At 33.4% G+C, this 20,121-nt stretch overlaps 1 protein-coding gene across 2 annotated transcripts in view; it reads left to right on the forward strand.

Annotated features, from left to right (window-relative positions):
* Nucleotides 1-20,121, forward strand: part of LOC150095393 (suppressor of tumorigenicity 7 protein homolog) — a 458,155-nt gene that overhangs the window by 141,861 nt on the left and 296,173 nt on the right. For both annotated transcript variants that reach the window (XM_090410726.1, XM_090410727.1), the window contains exon 6: nt 14,004-14,058. In XM_090410726.1, coding sequence (XP_090266852.1) covers nt 14,004-14,058 — 55 coding nt within the window. The remainder of the gene's footprint in view (nt 1-14,003; nt 14,059-20,121) is intronic.

Below are 20,121 nucleotides of genomic sequence, written 5' to 3' on the forward strand. Positions count from 1 at the left end.
ATATAAGATCTGATAATGTTGGAGTCTTGACAAGTAACACTGATTTGGAGGAAAATTGTAGATAGGAAATTAATAACGATGTAAATTTTTCATGTAGTACTATCATATCCTGTACACCCCTTGAGGGTACATAGCAGGAATTTGATGATGATGATAATTGGTAGCATAGCCAAGTGAAAAAAATTTCCATTAACTATCTCTAATCCGGAGAATTTTAATAATAAGGTGTTGACACCTTTTGGCAACTGGTATATGGTGATATGACTTCTGCATCACTTCCCCCTTATTATCACCACCTCTTGGTCTGGCTCCCACTGATGAGACCTCAAAAACGGTCGAAACCGGTCTGAGTAGTTGCCATTTCCTTAATGCATAGCATTATGCATGTCTGCAAGGAGATGTGCTTTGCATTACGGGAGATACTAAGGCAAGTGATCAGAACTTATTCCACCTTTACCATGAGTTACCCCAGTCCTGAAAATACTTCAGGTGCAAACTTTGTTTGCTACACTTGGATAAAGGATTAAGCCAAATATATAATCAGTAGCATAGCTGAGTTCATTTTTAATTCTTTTAATCTTATTTTTAATGTTTGCAGACATTGAGTACAAAAAAGGTATTCACATAGTACTGTAAGATTTTTTTAAATTCTGCTGCCTGCTCTGCAAAGGATTCTTTTGATTTTGGCAAAATTGAAATCTTACTTCCTTTCACCATGTGAAAATTCTTACCCCAAACTGATCGGAGAGAATTTTTTGAAAATCCCCTCAGTGAATTAAATAGCCTTATTTGTTCTTGGCAGCCTTCAAATTTTTCAAGAAGTTGTTTTCAGCTACAGAAGTAACTTTGAAGTACAAGGAATTGAAAGTAAAATTAAAACTAGAAGAGACAAGTTCATCCCTAGCTTTGCATGCAAAAGCTGTCTCTGTATGCCAACAAAGGAGATGTAAATAAAGAAGATTTTGAAAATCATATTTTGAATTTTTATGACAAATACTTCTCTTACCTTAAAAATGTGTGAAAGCAGTCTCAAAAGTACAGACCAATTTTCTTGGATACAATTAACTCAGGATATTTAGCTTCCATTACCAGATGTTGTGAAGCATCCACAGAACTTTTAGATGAGGTTTCAGTTATAAAAATAATACTGCAAGACTTAAAAAGTAAAATTGAGAAAAACAAGCCATCAGATGGAAAAAATATAGAATATCAGAAGGCAACATAGTGTTGTTAATTTATGGCTTGAGATATTCAAAATGATTAAAACAAATGGGAATCAATGTCAAAACTTTGAAAACTGATGAAGTTCATCTTTCGTTTGTCAAGATCAACATCCCCAGTTGAAAGAGTTTTTTTCTCTGATAAATAACGTTTGATCTGCTGTTCGAGACAGACTTAAACTGAAAACACTGTCTCCTTCAAATAAAAGTGAATTCAGATGTGAATTGCTCGGAGTTCTATGAACTGATAAAAAATGACAATTTTTTTTAAAGAAAGTTCATTCCTCTGAAAAATATGAATGGTACAATTTAAGTGAATAAATATTTATTTGAAGGTAAGCATTTAATTTTTCTTTACAATTTTTTTTTTTATTGATATTTTTGTCTGTGTTTTGCTTTCAAGAAATATGGTAACCCTTCTTCTTCAAGTGCCATCCCTTAGAAGAAGAATGGCAACCATGTCACAGAACCTTTTTCTTTCTTTTGCTGCTCTGGAACATTTATGGTAATTCAAGCCACTCCAGTCCTTAATGTCTTCAAACCACATTCTCCTGGGTCTACCTCTCCCTCTTTTTCCCATCTAATTTTCCTTTTAATATTAATTTCTGAATGCTTTCTTGTCTATTTAGATGTTCAAATTATTTAAGTTTTCATTCTTTAATTATTTTCATTAATGTTCTTTTCATTTTTGCTTTCTTTAAAACATCTGGTAACCATATGTGTGGGTATATAAAAAGAAAGGTGACCTGCAAACTTAGAAAAATACACAGCTCAGGCAAGAAAGCTGACCAGCATTGTAAGGAAGGCAAAATCAGATTATGAGAAGAATCTAGCTGAACTGGCCAAAGGAAATCCCAAAGAGTTCTTTTGTTATGTGGCAAGTAAGAGGAAGAATGACTATGGAAGATTAACCTTAATGAGTGATGATGATCACAGGGAGACAGAAGTGGTAAAATAGTTGAGTTTCTGAGTGACCACTTTGCAAGGGTATATCATTGTAGTGAGGTAACTGCTTTAACGTATATGATAGACACTAATGTGGGAATAGAGGTGAATGAATTTGAGGTTCTTGGAATATTGCAGTATCTCAATGGAAATATAGCTGTGGGATTAGATGGGATATCAGCTAGGGTTTTCTGAGAATGTGCAAGGGAACTGGCAATGTCTTTGACTGGGCTCTTTAAGTCTCAGCTCTGGTAGAGTTTCAAAGGAGTGGAAAGAGGTCAAAATAATTCCTTTGCATAAGGGAGGTTCTAAGACTGCAGTAGCAAATTATAGACTAATGGTATTTCAGTTGTGGTGGTAAAAGTCCCAGAAAAATTGGTCAAGAAGAGAATTCAAGAATGGATGGATAAGAATGATACTGTATGAGGGTCAACATGGCTTTGTGAAGGATCAGTCATGCCTTAGTAATTTAGTAACTTTTTATAATAGAGTAACAACTGAGTTGGATAAAGGAAATGGCTTCACAATGATATTGCTGGATTTTGTGAAGGCATTTGACAGAACATCTTGTGGAACTCTGTTACACAAATGAGAACAAATGGAGATGGATATGACACTGGTTAAGTGGATAAGAGGATGGCTGTTGGGCAGATATCATAAAGTGGTATATGGAGGGGCAGAATTGAGGCGAAAACATTTGACTAGTGGTATGCTGCACGGTTCAGTCCTGGGACCATTGATGTTTAATTTGTATATAAATGATATAGGAAATAACCTGAAAGGAAATATTCAGTTGTTTGCTGATGTGAAATTAGGTCAAATAATAGTTGATCAAGCAGTGTGGAGAGCTTGCAGGACAATTTAAATAATCTGTCAGTATGGGCAAAAGTTAATGGGTGTCAGTTTAAACGAGAAATGTAAAGTTATGCATTTTGGGATGAAGAGATTACAAGCTATTCACATTCAAGATCACATTGATGGCACTCTACTCCATGAAAGAGACGAAGCTAGAGATTTAGGGGTGTTGGTAGCCAAAGAGTTAAAGTGTCTTCTTAACAAGGCCTGGATACGCCCACATCTGGATTACTGCGTTCAAGTTTGGTCCACTGGGTTTCTTTGGGATGACGAAGCAGTGGAGAGAATTCAGAGTTGATTGACCAAGATGGTGAGTGCCCTATGAAATGTTCCCTGTGAGTGTAGATTGAAGGTTTGTGGATTTGAAGAAGTTGGTTGATAGGAGAAAAAGAGGGGATATGATAGAAACATTTAAGTTGCTTTAGCAGTTTTATAGGAGAGATGTAGGGGGATTTGTTTCAGCACTTGGCTAGGCAGACCAGAACAAGGGGTCATTCCTGGAAGTTGAATAAAAGTGCTATAGGGGGTGTGAGAACTAGGTTTTTTGCTTGGACAGCTGTGAATGGGTTTCCAGAGTCAGTTGTCAATAGGTTCAAGGAGAGGTATGATAGATTGGGTCTCCCACAATGTGGCTTCAGATTCCATGGAGGTGCCCTTATAATAATGATAATTTCTATGAATTGTTTTTACAATGAAGTTATTTGACAAGCTGTATTTCTGTGATTTGTTTGATGAATGCCAAAATTATCAGCAAATTATTATTATTTTCTTCTAGTTATTTTTAAATGAATTGTCACTTGACAAATTATAATTTGGTGATTTGTTTGCTTGATGGATTGGCTTTTCAATAACTTACCATTCCTTAAATCTTTGTTCGCTGAATAGTTCTTTATTTTTTGAATTTCTTTGTGCATTGTTCAATGGACAGTCTCTTCATTTATTGACTGTTTTTGATGAATTTTCATGGAATCCAGTAAAACTTATTAATGATGTTTTTTGTAAAGATAATGTGTAATAAGGTACTGTTAATAATTGGTGGATTTTTATATAGATAAGATATTCATAGATATTATCTTATATTTAATCCTACGTTGGAGAATGATCTCTGTTTCTAACAATTGTTTTTTTTTATTTTGAGTGTACCTATATTTTATTATGTGCACAAGGGTTCACTCCAATTGGTGCAATGATCTTAACTCTTTCTTTCAGAATCCAATTAATCACTGACTCAAGACCAAATACAAAATAAACACATTTAATAAAACTAAAACAATATATATGCACTTCAAACAATATTACATAACTATAACTACAAATTAATTGGATCCAAGGCCTTTTTAAAATAAACTTACACTTAAGACTAAACACTTTGTTTTTAAAAATGACAAAATGTTCATAGCCAGTTTCTCTCTCTGTCAAGGCCCTTTTCAGAAGATATATGACTCTATTCTTCATTTTACAGGATCCTTTTTCATCACTCATGCAGCACACATAAAAATCTTCCTGACTTAATTCTGTCTCTTTTTAGTAGAAATAATAGTCAGATCAGGCGTCCTTAATACCGATGAAACTTCTTAATCAAAGTTTTCTCAAACATTCCTTTAGAACGTAAATAGCAAATTCTTCTTTTATTCACTATACTTAATGACAGTCTTAACTTGTCCACTTTAAAAAAACTTACAGTTCTACGATTTCCTTTTGGAATCTACTATAAATCTTCCAATTTGCGTTTCCTCCAATAATCCTTTTAAAACGATCTATAGCAATATTTCCCTTTTATTTATCCACATTAAAACTTAATAGTTCCACGATTCCTTTTTCGGAATATACTATTAATTTTCTTCCGACTGTCACTTAAAAAACTTAAGTTCCTTCCGAACCTAAATGTCTGCCGGCCTGTTTTCTAAATTCCTTCCGAACACTATCTTGTTTACAGCCGTTACTCAGATACCGAACGCTTTCTTGTCAGCTGTCAATCACACATCAGATTTCTCGGCGAGCATGCGCATTCCTTGGCAAGCGAGAAACTAAGTACTGTATAATGGCTGACACGTTGTCTCCGTTAGCGACAAGAGAATGTCCTCATAAAACACAAAACGTAATATTTCAAACCATAATAAATTTGTTTAAAGTAACACAACTAATCAAATCCGGTAAGTACATTAAATTTTTAACTGCTTTACATATCACTTTTAACAAAACAATTTCCATCACGAGCACATCACAAGTGCCGACAATGCCTGTTATGAAAACAAAACTAATAAACATACTAACATAAACAATACGTAAAAATATTCAGAATTTTAATTATGATTATTTTTACAGTACCTCAATGAAAGAAAAGCACTTAAAACAAACAGGTATATGGAAAAATAAGAATTTTAATACTGTAAATAAGATATATTAAATGTATAAGAAGACTATTTATAACTTAAGCATCTGAAACAAGACCCCTATATAGTTATGATCAAGCAATTAACACTACTGCAAAAATTTAAATATTTAGGTAAACAGTGGGAAAAACAGAATTTGATATGATTGGAAATTGAAGATATACAGGGTGTTCGGGATAAATTTGACAGTTTCGTAAGGAAAAAGAAAATCTTCTTTGTATCTATTAAATTTAATGAATTGACAAAAAAACATTACAGGCAGAGTTAATTACAATACTATCAACAAGATTTACTCAAAATAACCACCATTAGCATCGATCACAGCTTCAATTCTGCTTCGGAACCTCGAACAAGCTGATGCTACAGTCTCCCTGGGAAGGGCCGCAAAAACTGTTTTAATTTTATCCATTAACTGGGCTTTTGTATTACTGGAAGTGCGATTGGTGTCTTTTTCAACTGCGCCCCATACAAAATAATCCATGGGGTTAAGGTCTGGGGAGTTTGGAGGCCAAACATTTGGACTGGTGAAGTCGTAGAAATTTTCAGACAACCATTTTTGACTTTTCCCAGAGGTGTGGCAAGGGGCCGAATCCTGCTGCCATACATACGGCCTACCATTGGCTACCCTTGTTATCCAGGGCTTGACTACAGTTAGCAACTCCACGAACAAAGCCCGAATTCCAATGCCAGGGTTCTTCAACACCTGTTCCTGCAGATTTGCGAGGAATTCTGCTGTACGAACGCAATCAGATCGTCTGCTAGGGATCTTTCTTCTTGCTACATCCTCGTAGTCACCATTGCAAGTCTCTAGTTCATGCTTGATTGTTTTTACTGTATTCAGGGAGCATTGGGCAGCAGTCGTAATATCCTTATTTTGATGGCGGGCACGAATCATCATGATACAAGTTATTCTCTTCCATGATTCAGGTGGGTTCCAGCTATCCATCCTTTCTGACATCTTGTATAAGAATGAAGAAGGGTCCAAACTTTTAAATGAAGAGAAGTGTGTGTTAATACATGTAACTTACGGAAAAATATAATTAATTATAAATATGTCAAATTTATCCCGAACACCCTGTATATACACAAAATGTGTATCTTATAACCAGTAAATGAATGGACAGCAACGGGAAGTTCATTTGAATAAATTTTGGAGAGAACTACTGTGTTATAGTAATAATTTCAGTTTAATATAAACATCTGCACATTTTGATCTTCATGTCAAGATCATCATCTAAAGCAGTGGTTCTTAACCGGTGTTCCACGGTGAAAGATGTCATATGACATCTTTCAAAAACATTACTGGCAATATTAAAACCTGTACCATACCAAGTTGTAAATATGATAAATTACATTAAGTCAAGACCTTTAAAAGCATGCCTTTTTTTAAAAAACTTTGCATATCTATGGAAGCCAAGTACGAAACTTTGCTTTTGCACACTGAAATAAGATGGTTATCTAGAGGTAAAGTGCTATTCCGAATTTTAGAATTTAAGAATGAATTATTGGCCTTTTTTCAAAATGAAGGTACAGATGCTTTTGTAAAATATCTTCAGAATGATATTTGGTGTGCTAAAATGGCATATTTAGCCGATATTTTTAATTAGTTAAATAGCGTTAATACAAGTATCCAGGAGAAAAATAAAAATATTTTAAAAACAATTTGTCAAAATATTTTTTGACAAATTGTCAGCTTTTCAGAAAAAAACTCTCTCTTTGGAAAAACTGCATATCAGGAAAATATACAATAGATATGTTTCCTTCGCTCCATAATAAAAATGTCGAGGGAATTATAATTATAACAGAACATTTAACAATATTGGAAGAAAAGATTTCAACTTACTTTCCTTCCTTAAATACACACAATTATGAATGGATGCAAAATCCATTTGGCACAGTTGATACATTGAATTGAGAATTTTCATTACAAGAACAACAATTAGTTACCTTGTCAACGGACCATACTCTAAAAATGAAATTCTCTAAAATAACTCTTGAGAAATTCTGGATTTTTGTCCAAGCCATTCGAATACCCAGCTCTCTCCAAAAGGGCAATGAAAATTTTGTTACAGTTTTCAACATCATATTTGTGTGAGCTCGGTTTCTCAATATTAATAACCAATATAAAAACTAAAAAGTGTGAAAGACTTACTAATATAGACAAATAGATGAGGGCAGTGTCGTGACGTTGTTCACTTGATGTTCGAATCCGCCATCTTGTTAAAAGTCACTTTCATAAAATAAAAGAAAACTAATTGTAAATTTGATCACTAATCTAAGGGTAGAGAAATTTCTATTATACTGCGCCACTCTATCCTTAGATAAGTCTATATGAAATAGTAGGATCAATTCAAAATTAGTTAGCAGTCTTTTCATTCATTCAGGCTGAATCATTTATTTTCTTTCTTTGGGATTCCCGCTAGATTCGAATTTTTGTGAACGGTGCAGTAAAAAGAATTTCAGGCAAATACAACAGTTAGGTTAACAAATAAAGCATTTAATATAGGTCATATAACACTTACATAAATTTTACTTCTAATTTTAAACAATAGAAATAAGTCGAACATTAAGTCAAGTCAATTACATTAGCACAATCTTCCAAGTCTTCACATACACCTTCTTAGCTTCTGGGTTATAAAGTTTTTACACTTAAATGAATATAATAGAACATCCAATCTAATTAGTTTTCACACATTTTTCAGTCATGCTATAAGTTCAAAATATTACAGGATCTAATAGCTGAAAATATCTTTCAAACAATTCCTATCTCCAACTCTCAATCACGAAGGGTTTCCACAGTTAAAGTTAATAATTCACTATGATAGACCTTAGAATAAAAAAGAATAAAAACACATCTACAAAACTTATCCGCAGTTATACTTAAAGCACTATCAATTACGCTTCAGAATTCTTGACATCAATTAGGGCACTTCAACTATCCTTATTACCACTCATAAATTAATTAAAACACTGTGAGGTTCTCTTTAGGGCAAATCGGAAATAAGCTGCAATACTAGATCAGCTGGGTTTATTCAGAATTCTTCCTTGAATGTTCAGCTTTTTACTTTATCCGATTGTAGCTTTAATTTTCCTTCTATTATTACTGCTGATTTCAATTTCAGCTAACTATAAAATTCGTTACGTTCTTGCTCACTTATAAAAATTATCCACTTAACTCCTACCCTTAAGAACGTTTTATTTACTTCTACTTCTTTAGTTTATCACCTTACTTCCTTTTACTTCCAAGTTTCTGTCCCCACTCCTTACTTTTTACCTATTTTTTTTTATTCTCTCTTTAGCCCACGCTCTGTTCTACTTGCGCTTGTTTATTTCACGCGTCTCCATGACAACAGACAAACAAACATTCTCGCCAATGTTAGACAAGGCTATACTACTACATTGAGTCATTACATACCGTTAAGCTTTATACACAAATAGGAATAATTAGAATATTTGCTTTTCAATAAATGCGTAGTTAATATTGCAAATACAAGTTCTTATAATATTGACATAACAATAAATAAAATAGCTTAATAATATTTAATACAGAATCTATTTACCATTTACACATTTCTTTGATTAAATAATTAAATATTTGATATAATTAAGGTGGTTATATGATATCAAATTATAATTTACGTTATTTACATTAAATAATATTTACAAACGTAGCCCTTGTGATGGAAAATCATGTTGGATTCTGAATCAAATAACATTTATTCTATTTTCTACATAATTAGAATCCAACAGCAGCTATATCACATATTAGACCTGATATTGCCTAAATCTGCAAATGCCGACGAGCTCATGTATTATAATTATTATTATCTGAGACCTCTTGGAAGTCAAGGCCTCATCGAGAGAGGTTATAAATCACCCAACCAGCTATAATACTTTCCATTAAATTCATTCACACTAGATGCACTCGCTACTCCTAAGGGCAAATTAATCCACTCACTCACTGCTCTGTGAGAAAAATCTAGCTTTTACCCCTTTCTTGACTCTGAACAAACTTAACTTACATGGATGCCCCTGTGTTCTCTCCCTGCCTTCTATAACAAAAATTTCATTTGAAATGCTATAACACTCATTCAAAAGTTTATAGACCTCTATCAAATCACTCCTCTTTCTCCTGTTAACTAGAGTCTGTAATCGCAATCTTTCCTCATAATCTAAATCCCATAATCCATATATAATCTTAGTAACTCTTTTTTGCACCCTTTCCACAGCTTCTTTATCCCCTTTGAACTCGGGAGACCAAATCTGTGCACAATAATCCAGGTGTGGTCTTATCAAAACCTTATAAAGAGGCAAAATGACTTCCTTATCCTTACATGTCATGGTTTGCTTCAAAGAGTTTGTTTTAAAAAGTATCGCATTAAAATAGGTTCCACTTTTATAAAAGGCAAGTCGATGCATATTTTTACTATTAGTTATATGATCCTAATGCTTTTAGTGTTCCCCAAATTTTTCTTATAATCAAAACTGTTCCGTGACTTCGAAAAGGTTAAGAACCACTGACCTCAAGTATAGTCTGCCCTCAGTTGCGAGAACCTTAGCTGGCTCAGTGCCAAGAAGAGTCATTTCATGTTGAATGGGAGAAAGGAATAAGGCGATGTACAAATTTGTTACCAACACGTACAATTTTCCAACTGTTGTACAATCAAAATCGTTACCCTTTAAAAATTGAATTTTCATAAAAGAAAAGCTAATTTTCCTATGTGTAATAATAAACACCCATCCCACAAAACGTATTGATTACCCTATTATTGGAAAGGATTCACATTCTTCTGCCATGTGCAGAAGTGTTGAGGGGTCTTGCATATATGGTTGGAGTGTATATACACATATATATACAAAGAAACAAGCAACGTTACAATACACGGTATGCCAAAGTCACACTAATTTGGTCAACCATTGACGCTACAGGTCTGACCTCTGATGAAAAAAAAACTTTAGTGCATCAAAGCTAGAGTTCTGTTATCTGTTGGCTAGAAATTCTTCTTCTCCTCTGTTCTTTCCTCAAGATGGGTTGAGTCCCATTTTGATAAGAGCCTTCCACTGTTCTCTCTCTAAAGCAAGCTCTTTCATATTCCAACAGCTTTGAATTTTCAGTGCATTTCTAAGGACTGAATTCAAATTAACAAAGGTTAGAGATCACTCACAATTAAAACAAAAACGGTATTGATAGTAGCCATTAAATTAAATAAGAGCTGAAATTATTGCTTAGTCCTACAGTGAGGGTTTGCTGGAGTACTTGATATTATGTGAGCCGAATGTGTTCCATCCATATTCTTGGTATTTTTAGGGCACCATTATTGTTTAGATTAGGATGGTTGATCAAAATTTCACAGTCTTCCTGAAATTTGCATTTATAACTGATTTTGTATAATGTAAGGAACAGGTACCTTTCCAGTCAACTTGGTGTAGGGTGTTAAAAGCATGAATTTAAAGGCCTGTCTGATTTGCTAAAATTGTTAAATTTGTTGTATCGTTTATATTCTTTTTTAATGGATTAGAATTGTTCGTAGAGTTTCACCAATATATAGAGTAAATTATAGGTGTAGTGGATTTGGTGTATCTCAAGGGGAAAGGATGGATGGTATCCTTGGAGGAATTGAATATGTTGTTTAATTCTATAGGCAGCTTAAAAATGGCATTAAGGTTGCAATAGCGTTGCATTATGTTTTATCTGATAATTTTTTTTTATGTAGAATAGCTATGGTTTTACTGTAATCCGTATAATGTGCATTTTTAGGTGTAGTTTTATGAAGAATTTTATTAATGTATTTTTGCAATAGTCATTATTTATAAACATATCATTAATAATTTGTAATTCTTGTTTAAGAGCTTGCTCATTAGAGCAAATTGTTATAGCTCTGTTTTTGACCAAGTTTTTGTTAAGGGTAGTCATACAGGTTAGCATGTGCATATGGGCTTGTGGTAGACAGTGAAGAACAAGACTGCTCGATGGAAGGCATGTCAGGTGTATCCAGGAAAAGAAGTGAGGTTTTTTTTGTTTTTTTTTATTTCAGCTGTGAATTGCATGCATTTATGTTTATGTTCAGGTGTCCGAGGAAGGTGTTTAAAGTTTGATGGCCTTGTGCCAGATAACAAGAACATCGTCAATATATCTAAGCCAGACTGTTAGGTTTTAAAGTAAAGGAATCTAGAGCACATCTCAAAATTCTATATGAAATTTAGCTGTGGGATAGGGAATAGTGGTGAACTCATGGCTTTTTTTTTTTTTTTTTTTTTTTTTTTTTTTTTTTTTTTTTTTTTTTTTTGTAGACAAAAATTATTTTGCCATGTGAAGTAACCAGAATTGAATATGAGGCAGAAATTGGTTCTGTAAGAGAAGAATTTATTATTGATTGGGACATTTGCAAAAAAAAAGGGCAGAAATGTCAAAATTAGTTTTATATGGAGGATGTGAATTTTCAAGATTCAAAGTAACCAGTGGCATGCCTCAAGGATCAATCCTTGGTTCATTGTTATTAAATCTGTACATTAATGACATTGGGAAGGATTTGACATGCAACATGCAGCTATTTGCTGATGATGCAAAGGTAAGTAGGGCAATCAGGAGTGTTGCTGATATGCAGCACTTACAGATTTGAATAGACTGGAATTGTGGGCATGTGAAAATGGCTGTCAGTTCAATGTTAATAAATTGAAGGTCATGTACTTTTGTGTAATTAGACATCCAATGTCATATTATATTAGTGGGATTATGCTAAAATAAACTGATCAGGCTAGCATTCTTAGGGTTTTAGTAGCCAGGAAGTTGAAGTTCAAGAGTCATATAGAAAAAATTGTAAATACAACTTAAAGAACAATTGCAATGCTGAAACGAACCTTGACATGTAAACATGAAGTCATTTGCCTCTTTACTACAAGGCCTTGATAAGACCACCCTTGGACTATTGTGTGTGGGTCTGTTCTGGTTTCTGTGGTGATTCTGATACAGTGGTGGGGGGGGGGGGGAGAATGCAAAGGAGTGTCAAAAAATGATATCAGGATTGTGGAATACTGATTGTGATGACAGATTGAGAATTTGTATGCTGCAGACACTAGCAAACAGGAGGGAGAGGGGGTGATATGACCAAGAGTTACAAACTTCTGACAGAATTTCAGTACATTGAATTTTTCATTTTATGGAGGGTGGGAAATAGACACAAGTGCATCCTTGGCAGTTGAGAATGAATGCTGTCAAGAAGGGGGGGGGGCTAGATTTTTCTCTCATAGAGTAGGGTGTGATTGGAATGGATTGCTGTGGGGTGTTTTTGCAAGTAGTGTGAATTTTGTGAATGAATTCAAGAACAGGTATGATAGTTAATGCAAATAGTATGACAACAATCTAGGCCCTATTATTATTCTCCAGGGAGTTCCTGACTCCCTGGAGGTCTCTCTTAATAGTAATTCGTCTATCATCATCTCACCACCATACTTCATTTCCATGATCTCGTTATTCTCAGTGCTTTTATGTGCCTCCAATTTATTATAATTAGAAGCATAATCTTTTTTTTTTTTTTTTTTCCCTCTGTATATCCACCCTCCCTCTGTGCTTTTGATATTTCCTTCATTTCATTGAGAATTCGTAGCTGCAGACACTAGCAAACAGGAGAAAGAGGGGGGTGATATGATCAAGAGTTACAAACTCGAATTTTGTAACTCTTGATCATAAATTAAGTGAATTGAATTTTTCATTTTATGGAGGGTGGGAAATAGATGCAAGGGCATCCTTGGCAGTTGAGAATGAATGCTGTCAAGTTGGTGTGTGTGTGTGTGGGGGGCTAGGTTTTTCTCTCGTTCTATTTCCTTTGAAACTTCGACATTTTCTTGTGTCATATAACTGTGAGCAGTACCTTGTCCATTTTTTAATGTTTCTTCTGTGTTTTCATTAAGATTTCGCCTTTTGTCCTTCATGGTTCTCTGTTATTTCTCTATCTGCACTTCTTTCACTTCTAGAGATATATCTTCTAATCTTTAATGAGTTTTTTTTCTTGAAGTAATTTTAGAATCTCTTGTGAAATCCACCTATGCTTTGATTTCTGTCTCTAGGACTATCTTTCACTGCTTTCTTGATTAAAGAAAAAACCTATTTTATTCATAGTGCCTTGGAAGTGTAGACATTCCACATTCCTACTAACATGATTCATGCTAATTTTACTGTTGTTGTGCTTCATTTGGTAGCTGACTCTCATTGATCCAACTTCAGTTGCAGAGTATATGGACCTTGTTTTTGCAGGCATCATCCAAGCCAGCATGTTGTATCTTACATTTTCAATCATATTGCACCAGATTTCTGTTGCTTCATTTTTGCAGTCAGTGCATTTGACCAACTTTAAATCAGTTATCTACTTTGTTTTATTCTTTCTATTATACATTTATATCAGCTGCTCAAAATTACTTATAATTTCTGAGTAAAAATTATAGTTGCTTTTCAGGCAATGGCTAAATTGACAATGACCAACTTGCCTGTTGGTCATTGTCAATTTAGATTGTTCAGTATTTTTTAATGTTTTTATTATTCCTTTTATTTGTATTCTGTTTTGTAACCTAACATTCCTTTTTATGTTTCTGTAAGATGTGCACCAGCATATATTCTCCTTGCTGAGGAAGAATCAACTACAGTGTTAGAGGTAAGTAAATTAAATACATAAGCAAATTTGAATTTTCACAAGTGTAAACATTAACATGATACAACTGTAAATTTTCCACACACACACACACACACACACACACACACACACACACACACACACACACACACACGAGGAAGATAGAATTTATCATCATCAAATTCCTGCCATGTACCCTCAAGGGGTGTACAGGATATGACAGTACTACATGAAAAAAATTACATCATTACTAACTTCCTATCTACAATTTTCCTCCAAATCAGTCTGTTACTTGTCAAGACTCCAACATTATCAGATCTTATATTTCTATCGTCTAAGGCACTTTGTACTGTATCAATCCACCTACATCTTGGTCTTCCTCTGGGTCGTTTTGCTGTCAACCTGGCAGAGAACACTTGTTTTGCTAATCTTTCTTCGCCCATTCTGTTTAAGTGACGATAGAATTTATATATACCATTATATTAAATATATGTATATACACACACACACAAATATTTTCACACAAATGTATAGTTTGGATGAGCCAGTTTAATTTGAAGTAGTTTTATACAAAAGATTTATAACAGCTTTCTAATCATGTATGTGTGCAAAATGCATTATCACATTACTTGTACCTTGGTATGCTTCAAAAAAGTATTCAACTCCATTAATCAGAGCCTTGTCCTCTTTGGTATGTTAAATTGACAATGCAACCACCATCCTCACTGTAAGTTTTTTTAAAAATGGAATTAACCTAGTTATTCTTCTTGATACTAATAAAATAACACATTACTATAATCTTCATGGAAAGCATTTAATATAAATTTGACAAGGAAAGAAATAAATACCATATTCATAACCCATAAACAAAGCTATAATAACATTGAAATCATTTCTTAAAAACAATCCATTAATTCTCATATAAAAATTAAAACATTATAGTTAAAAAAACCTGAAAGCACTCGAGTCTTTGCTGTGTCACTTAAATATAGTCGACTCTCACTATAGCAAACTTGTGGAGACTATAGGAATAGTTTATGCTGTAAGAGATCTGTCTGCGAGACACTGTAATATGAAAAAAGAATGCTGGATTAAAAAAATTAATAAAACGACTTGAGAATCATTTTTCTATAAATGTCATCTGCATTGTTCTTAATTTTCATAGTTCTGATCTACTTGATCACACTTTTTATTTTTTGTTTTCTTGATATTATTGAAGTTAGAGGATATGAGTACATTTTAATTTTTCATTTATATCGATTGTCCTGAGACTAGATTGCACAGTTATATATGTTTCATCAGAAAATGCCAAAATAATTATTTCCTTCTCTCCATTTGATATATATTGAATTTTTAATAGAATTTTCTTAAAATAGATGTTAAGATGATGCATGGTATTTTTTCATAAGTGTTTCCAGAAATCAGCTGAACTCAACTTTATTGGAGTTTCTTATATGAAAGCTGTAATTGTCGTATACTAGAAATTTTCAAAATTAAGTCTTTTGTGCTTAGCTTTTAACTAATTTTAATAACACTCTAAGCAATAATTTGGTTGTGCACAAAGTAGCCCAACCAAACTCTAAGAGATTTGAACTGATGGTAAGAGGAGGAACCATCAAATTTAAATGTAGAAATATTGTGACCCCTACCTCCCAATATATTTAAAACAAAACAAAAAATAAATTCATTAATTTCTCCAACGGTTGTGTCCTAAATTGCAAATGTGAGTTTTTTATCAGCGTGTATCATCAAAATGTTTTCTGGTGTGGAGTTTACCAGATGTTATGAATGTGTAACATGATATTTCATGACTTCATGGAAATCATGTGAGATGTGCAAAACACAAGAGGTGCAAAGGTGTAACATCTTCCTTCCACTTTGGATAAGTAGCTAGGTAGGTAGGCACATTTTGCCATTTTTTGTGACACCAATTTCAAAGGTTTTTTGGTAGAATTGTCATATAAAACTAATAATTATGAATTTATTAAATTTCCCCTTTTGAAATTTAACAATTCAAGCAGTTATATAATTTCTCTTAGTTATCAGTGATCGATATAACCAAAAACGGTCTTTCTCTTCCAACATAACTGATTTTTTCTAGAAAGTACACGTAATGATTTGTCGTGTGCCAGGTAGATCGCAAACCAGAAATATAAAGTGATTTATCACATCCCTCCCTATGGGTCAGTACTGATGACACAAATTGTGTCAATCCCAGAGTGAACACATTAATCCAATGCATCTGGCTGAAACACCCATATCAAATTATTTGCTAAGTGATAAAAGGAAATAAAAATGAACCTATTGATATATAACTTAAACTGCTGATTGCCACAGCTCTTGATGGAAACAGTATAAGGAAGATTGTTGCAGAGGACAGATGTAGATAGAATGACAAAAGAAGCTGGACTGAATGAATGTCATTTTTAAAAACTATTTTTTCTGGTTTAAAACCACAAAGATGTCAAATAGAAACTGTTTTTCTTTTAACTAATTTCATGAAATACTTTGTTTCACTTCATCAGGAAGTAACATGAATAAACAAAACTAGAAAGCAAGTAATAATAGTTAACATTTCTAGTGAAAAATACTTAAACATTTAAGCAATGGAAAGCATGCATTCGTTCGCTATTATGCTGGTTGCTGTTTCATAGGTTATCGTAACATACTACTAGTAGACACAAGTATATTGTGATTAATTAAGGAAGACTAGACTTGGTGAAAAATCATCTCTTGTTTTTTGTTACACTGTAGAGGGTGTTTCATCTTTTCCTGATTATTTGAATGCTCTTAAGTAAAAATGAAAATCAGTGTGGAGCATTTCAATTCATTGCCATTCTACTTGGTGTTTTGTTTCCATTGTATGTGCTGCCAGCCCTAATTTGTGCTTTCTTTCATTCTCAATGTCCTTGAAGTGTTTTGATTAGCACATCTCACCAGATCTGTCAGTCTGTCCCATGTAGTGTAGACCACAATTGCAACTGATCTTGTAGATGTCTGGTTTTTTGAGTGGCAGATGCAGAGATTTAGGCGGTTTCAGATGTTCAGAGATTCAAACAAGTATTGATTTTTCAATATATATACAATCAATCACAGCTAAAATTAGCAAGATTGCTTCCCCAACAAGCCTTAAAAGTTGCCATGTCTCCAATCAGCAAAATCTCTGAATATTGAGGTGATCATTTCATGGATGCTTTTTTATCTTTTTTTGGAATGGACAAAATATAGACTTGTTTCCATACTTGTATAGATACCTGACAAACAGGACAGATTGTAAAAGTGATATGGAATGTGTCAATTCCATATCACATTATTTCTGGTACCCAAGTTTTGAGCACAATTTGAAGAGACTATTACTATTAGGATCAGAAGGTTCATTGATACCCAAGCTGTTCAGGATATTTCCTTTCTTATGTTTCTAGTGAAAGACTAAAAGCAGTTGTACATTAAGCTTCTCTTAATATAATGGAAGGTGATTTTCCTCTCATCTGTAATTGGACTTGGAAGAATGAAGAAAGATACAGCAATCCCTCGATTAATGTGCCTCAGATTAGTGTGTCGTTTTTTTTTGTTTTTTTTTTCTCTATGCACAAATTTGATTAGTGCACCTATATACATCTTACAGATTTAAAAAATTTTTCTATCTATACATTTTTTATGGCTGACTATTTTAAAAAATCACTCACCGGGATAAAATAATTAGTTACCAATTTAAAACATTTTACAAAGTTATTTTTTAATGGAATGCTACGCTATTTCCATGTACACTATATTCCAAATTTACTTCCAAAATTTATCTGCTAATTACATAGCATTTTTCTGATCATATCTCGTGCCTTCTTTGCAATTGTTTTCCTTATTTTTTTATTTTAAAGTATTTTCCCGACCTTAAAACCAAAAAAGTGGAAGTGTGAAACTTATTTGAAAAGTAATCTCATTGGAGATTACTTTTCAAATAATAATATAAGAAAAAATTATAAGATATAAGTGGGTGGATCAACTATAAGAGCAATTTTAAACAAATCTGCTAAATACAGAGAAAGGTAAGGCTGCTTCAAGTTCATCATGTGTGTACTCGAAATAAAAGTATTATAATGATTGAATTAGAGAGACTTCTTTCTATGTGGATCGAAAATTGTAACTAAAAACGGATCCCGCTAAGCACTGATCTTATTAAATCAAAATCATTAAGTCTCTTTGCAACCTTGAAAGAAACAGCCATCAATGATGGAAAAAAAGAATTCCATGCTTGGTTTGAGCACTTCAAAAAGAGAAATAGCCTACATAATGTTCTAATCACAGGCAAAGCTGCAAGTGCAGATAAGGAGGTGGCTGCAAATTATCCAAAGATTTTGAAGAAAATTGTGGAAGAAGGGAGCTATTGTGACCAACAAATATTTAATGTTGATGAAATCAGCCTTTCAAGACTTTTCTGGCCAAATCAGAGAAATCTCAGCCTGATTATAAAGTTTCAAAGTCGAATGAAATTACTGCTAGCGATATGTAAGCCGTTTGGAAGCACATTTTTCCACATGTGCAAATGATTTTAGAGGCTTTTCAAATGAATCAAAGTTAATTAAATCTCATTCTAAGAAATTCAGTGATTCTGACCTGCTAAAGTTAGATGCACAGTGGGAAGATCCTGAAGAATATTAATAAAATTTAATCACTGACAAGCCCAAAGAGATTTCACAGAAACAGTTTGAAACTATTTTTCGTACAATCGAAGTTTTTAAGCAGCGATGCTTAGAGGCTGATCCTGGTGAAGAGAGAAGTAGTTAGAAGAGGCAATAGGGCCATACTGTCAGTTGTATGGAAAAAAAAAAAAAAGAAAAAATGCCTGCCAAACTACGTTAGTCCAATTAAGAAGTAGAATAAAAAATTTTTTATTCTAAATATGTTTTATTGTCTTTCAGCTTCATGGTTTTCCTTTAATCCTGCAGAGGTCACGGTCGAAAAAATTGCAACGTAGGTCGCGTGTATCTGAGAGCTACATTCATTACTAGTATGTGCTAAAATGCAATAAAATTTAAAAAAAAAAAAAACACTGCAAATAAAATACATGATAGTTTATTTATTTTCAGTTACAATCTAGAAATTATTGAACAAAGAAAACAACAACTAAACTAATATTATACTGACATTGGAGTTCGTGGTATGTCTCGGATACAATTTACTATCAAATATCACTTTCGCATTCAACTCTATCATTCTCATCATTGGACTCGAGTAACAAAATCGCTGAATCTCTTCGACATCTAATGGATTATCCAATCGATATATTTTCCAGCCATTTTCAATGGTAAATAAAAAAAAATAACTAAACCAATACTATACTGACATCGGAGGTCGCGGTATCTCTCAGATGCAATTTACTATGAAATATCACACACCTTTGCATAGCACGTGTTAAACCAAAACTGACCGCATAAACAGTGTGGAATATCAATCGTAATATATGCATGCACAGCTAGTCATGACCTCCAAGCTATACACTGGATATGTGTAAGAATATTTATAATAAACAATTTGTTTGTGTCTGTCAGATCAGCCACGACCTCTGCAGGATTAACTAGGCCCTGAGATATACCCTAATTCTTTTAAATAAAATAATAATGATCAAAAAAGAAATTTGAAGAATAAATTGTACTTTTCCCCATAGGTAATTATATTCGATTAGCGCATTTTTGATTAATGCACCTGTTTTGAAGAAAACATTAGGTGGATTAATCGAGGGATTTCTGTAGTATTTTTAACAAAACAGAGAATACCTAGTGTTTTAAGTCTGAGTAGGCTATGAATGTGATATGTTTATACCAGGGTAAACTAGATGGAAAGGTCAACCTGAGAAAACTAATCTTAATTGGGGCTAGAATATTATTAAAGCTAGAGGTAAGAAAGTAGAATCTGTAAAATGAGACTGTTCTGGTAGCCTTGAAATTCGCTATTACTCCCTTTGAGAATGATGAGGAGATCAGTGTTTAAGACAGTAGTTATGGAAAATCTTTGACAGGCCATTGATGTATTGGAGGAAGAGTGCAGGTGAAAACACTGAAACCTGGAGTACTCCAGCAATGATATAGG

This window comes from Typopeltis vanoorti, chromosome 20 (assembly GCF_054136105.1).
Source record: "Typopeltis vanoorti isolate ZY-2024b chromosome 20, IOZ_Tvanoo_1.0, whole genome shotgun sequence".
Taxonomy (NCBI): domain Eukaryota; kingdom Metazoa; phylum Arthropoda; class Arachnida; order Uropygi; family Thelyphonidae; genus Typopeltis; species Typopeltis vanoorti.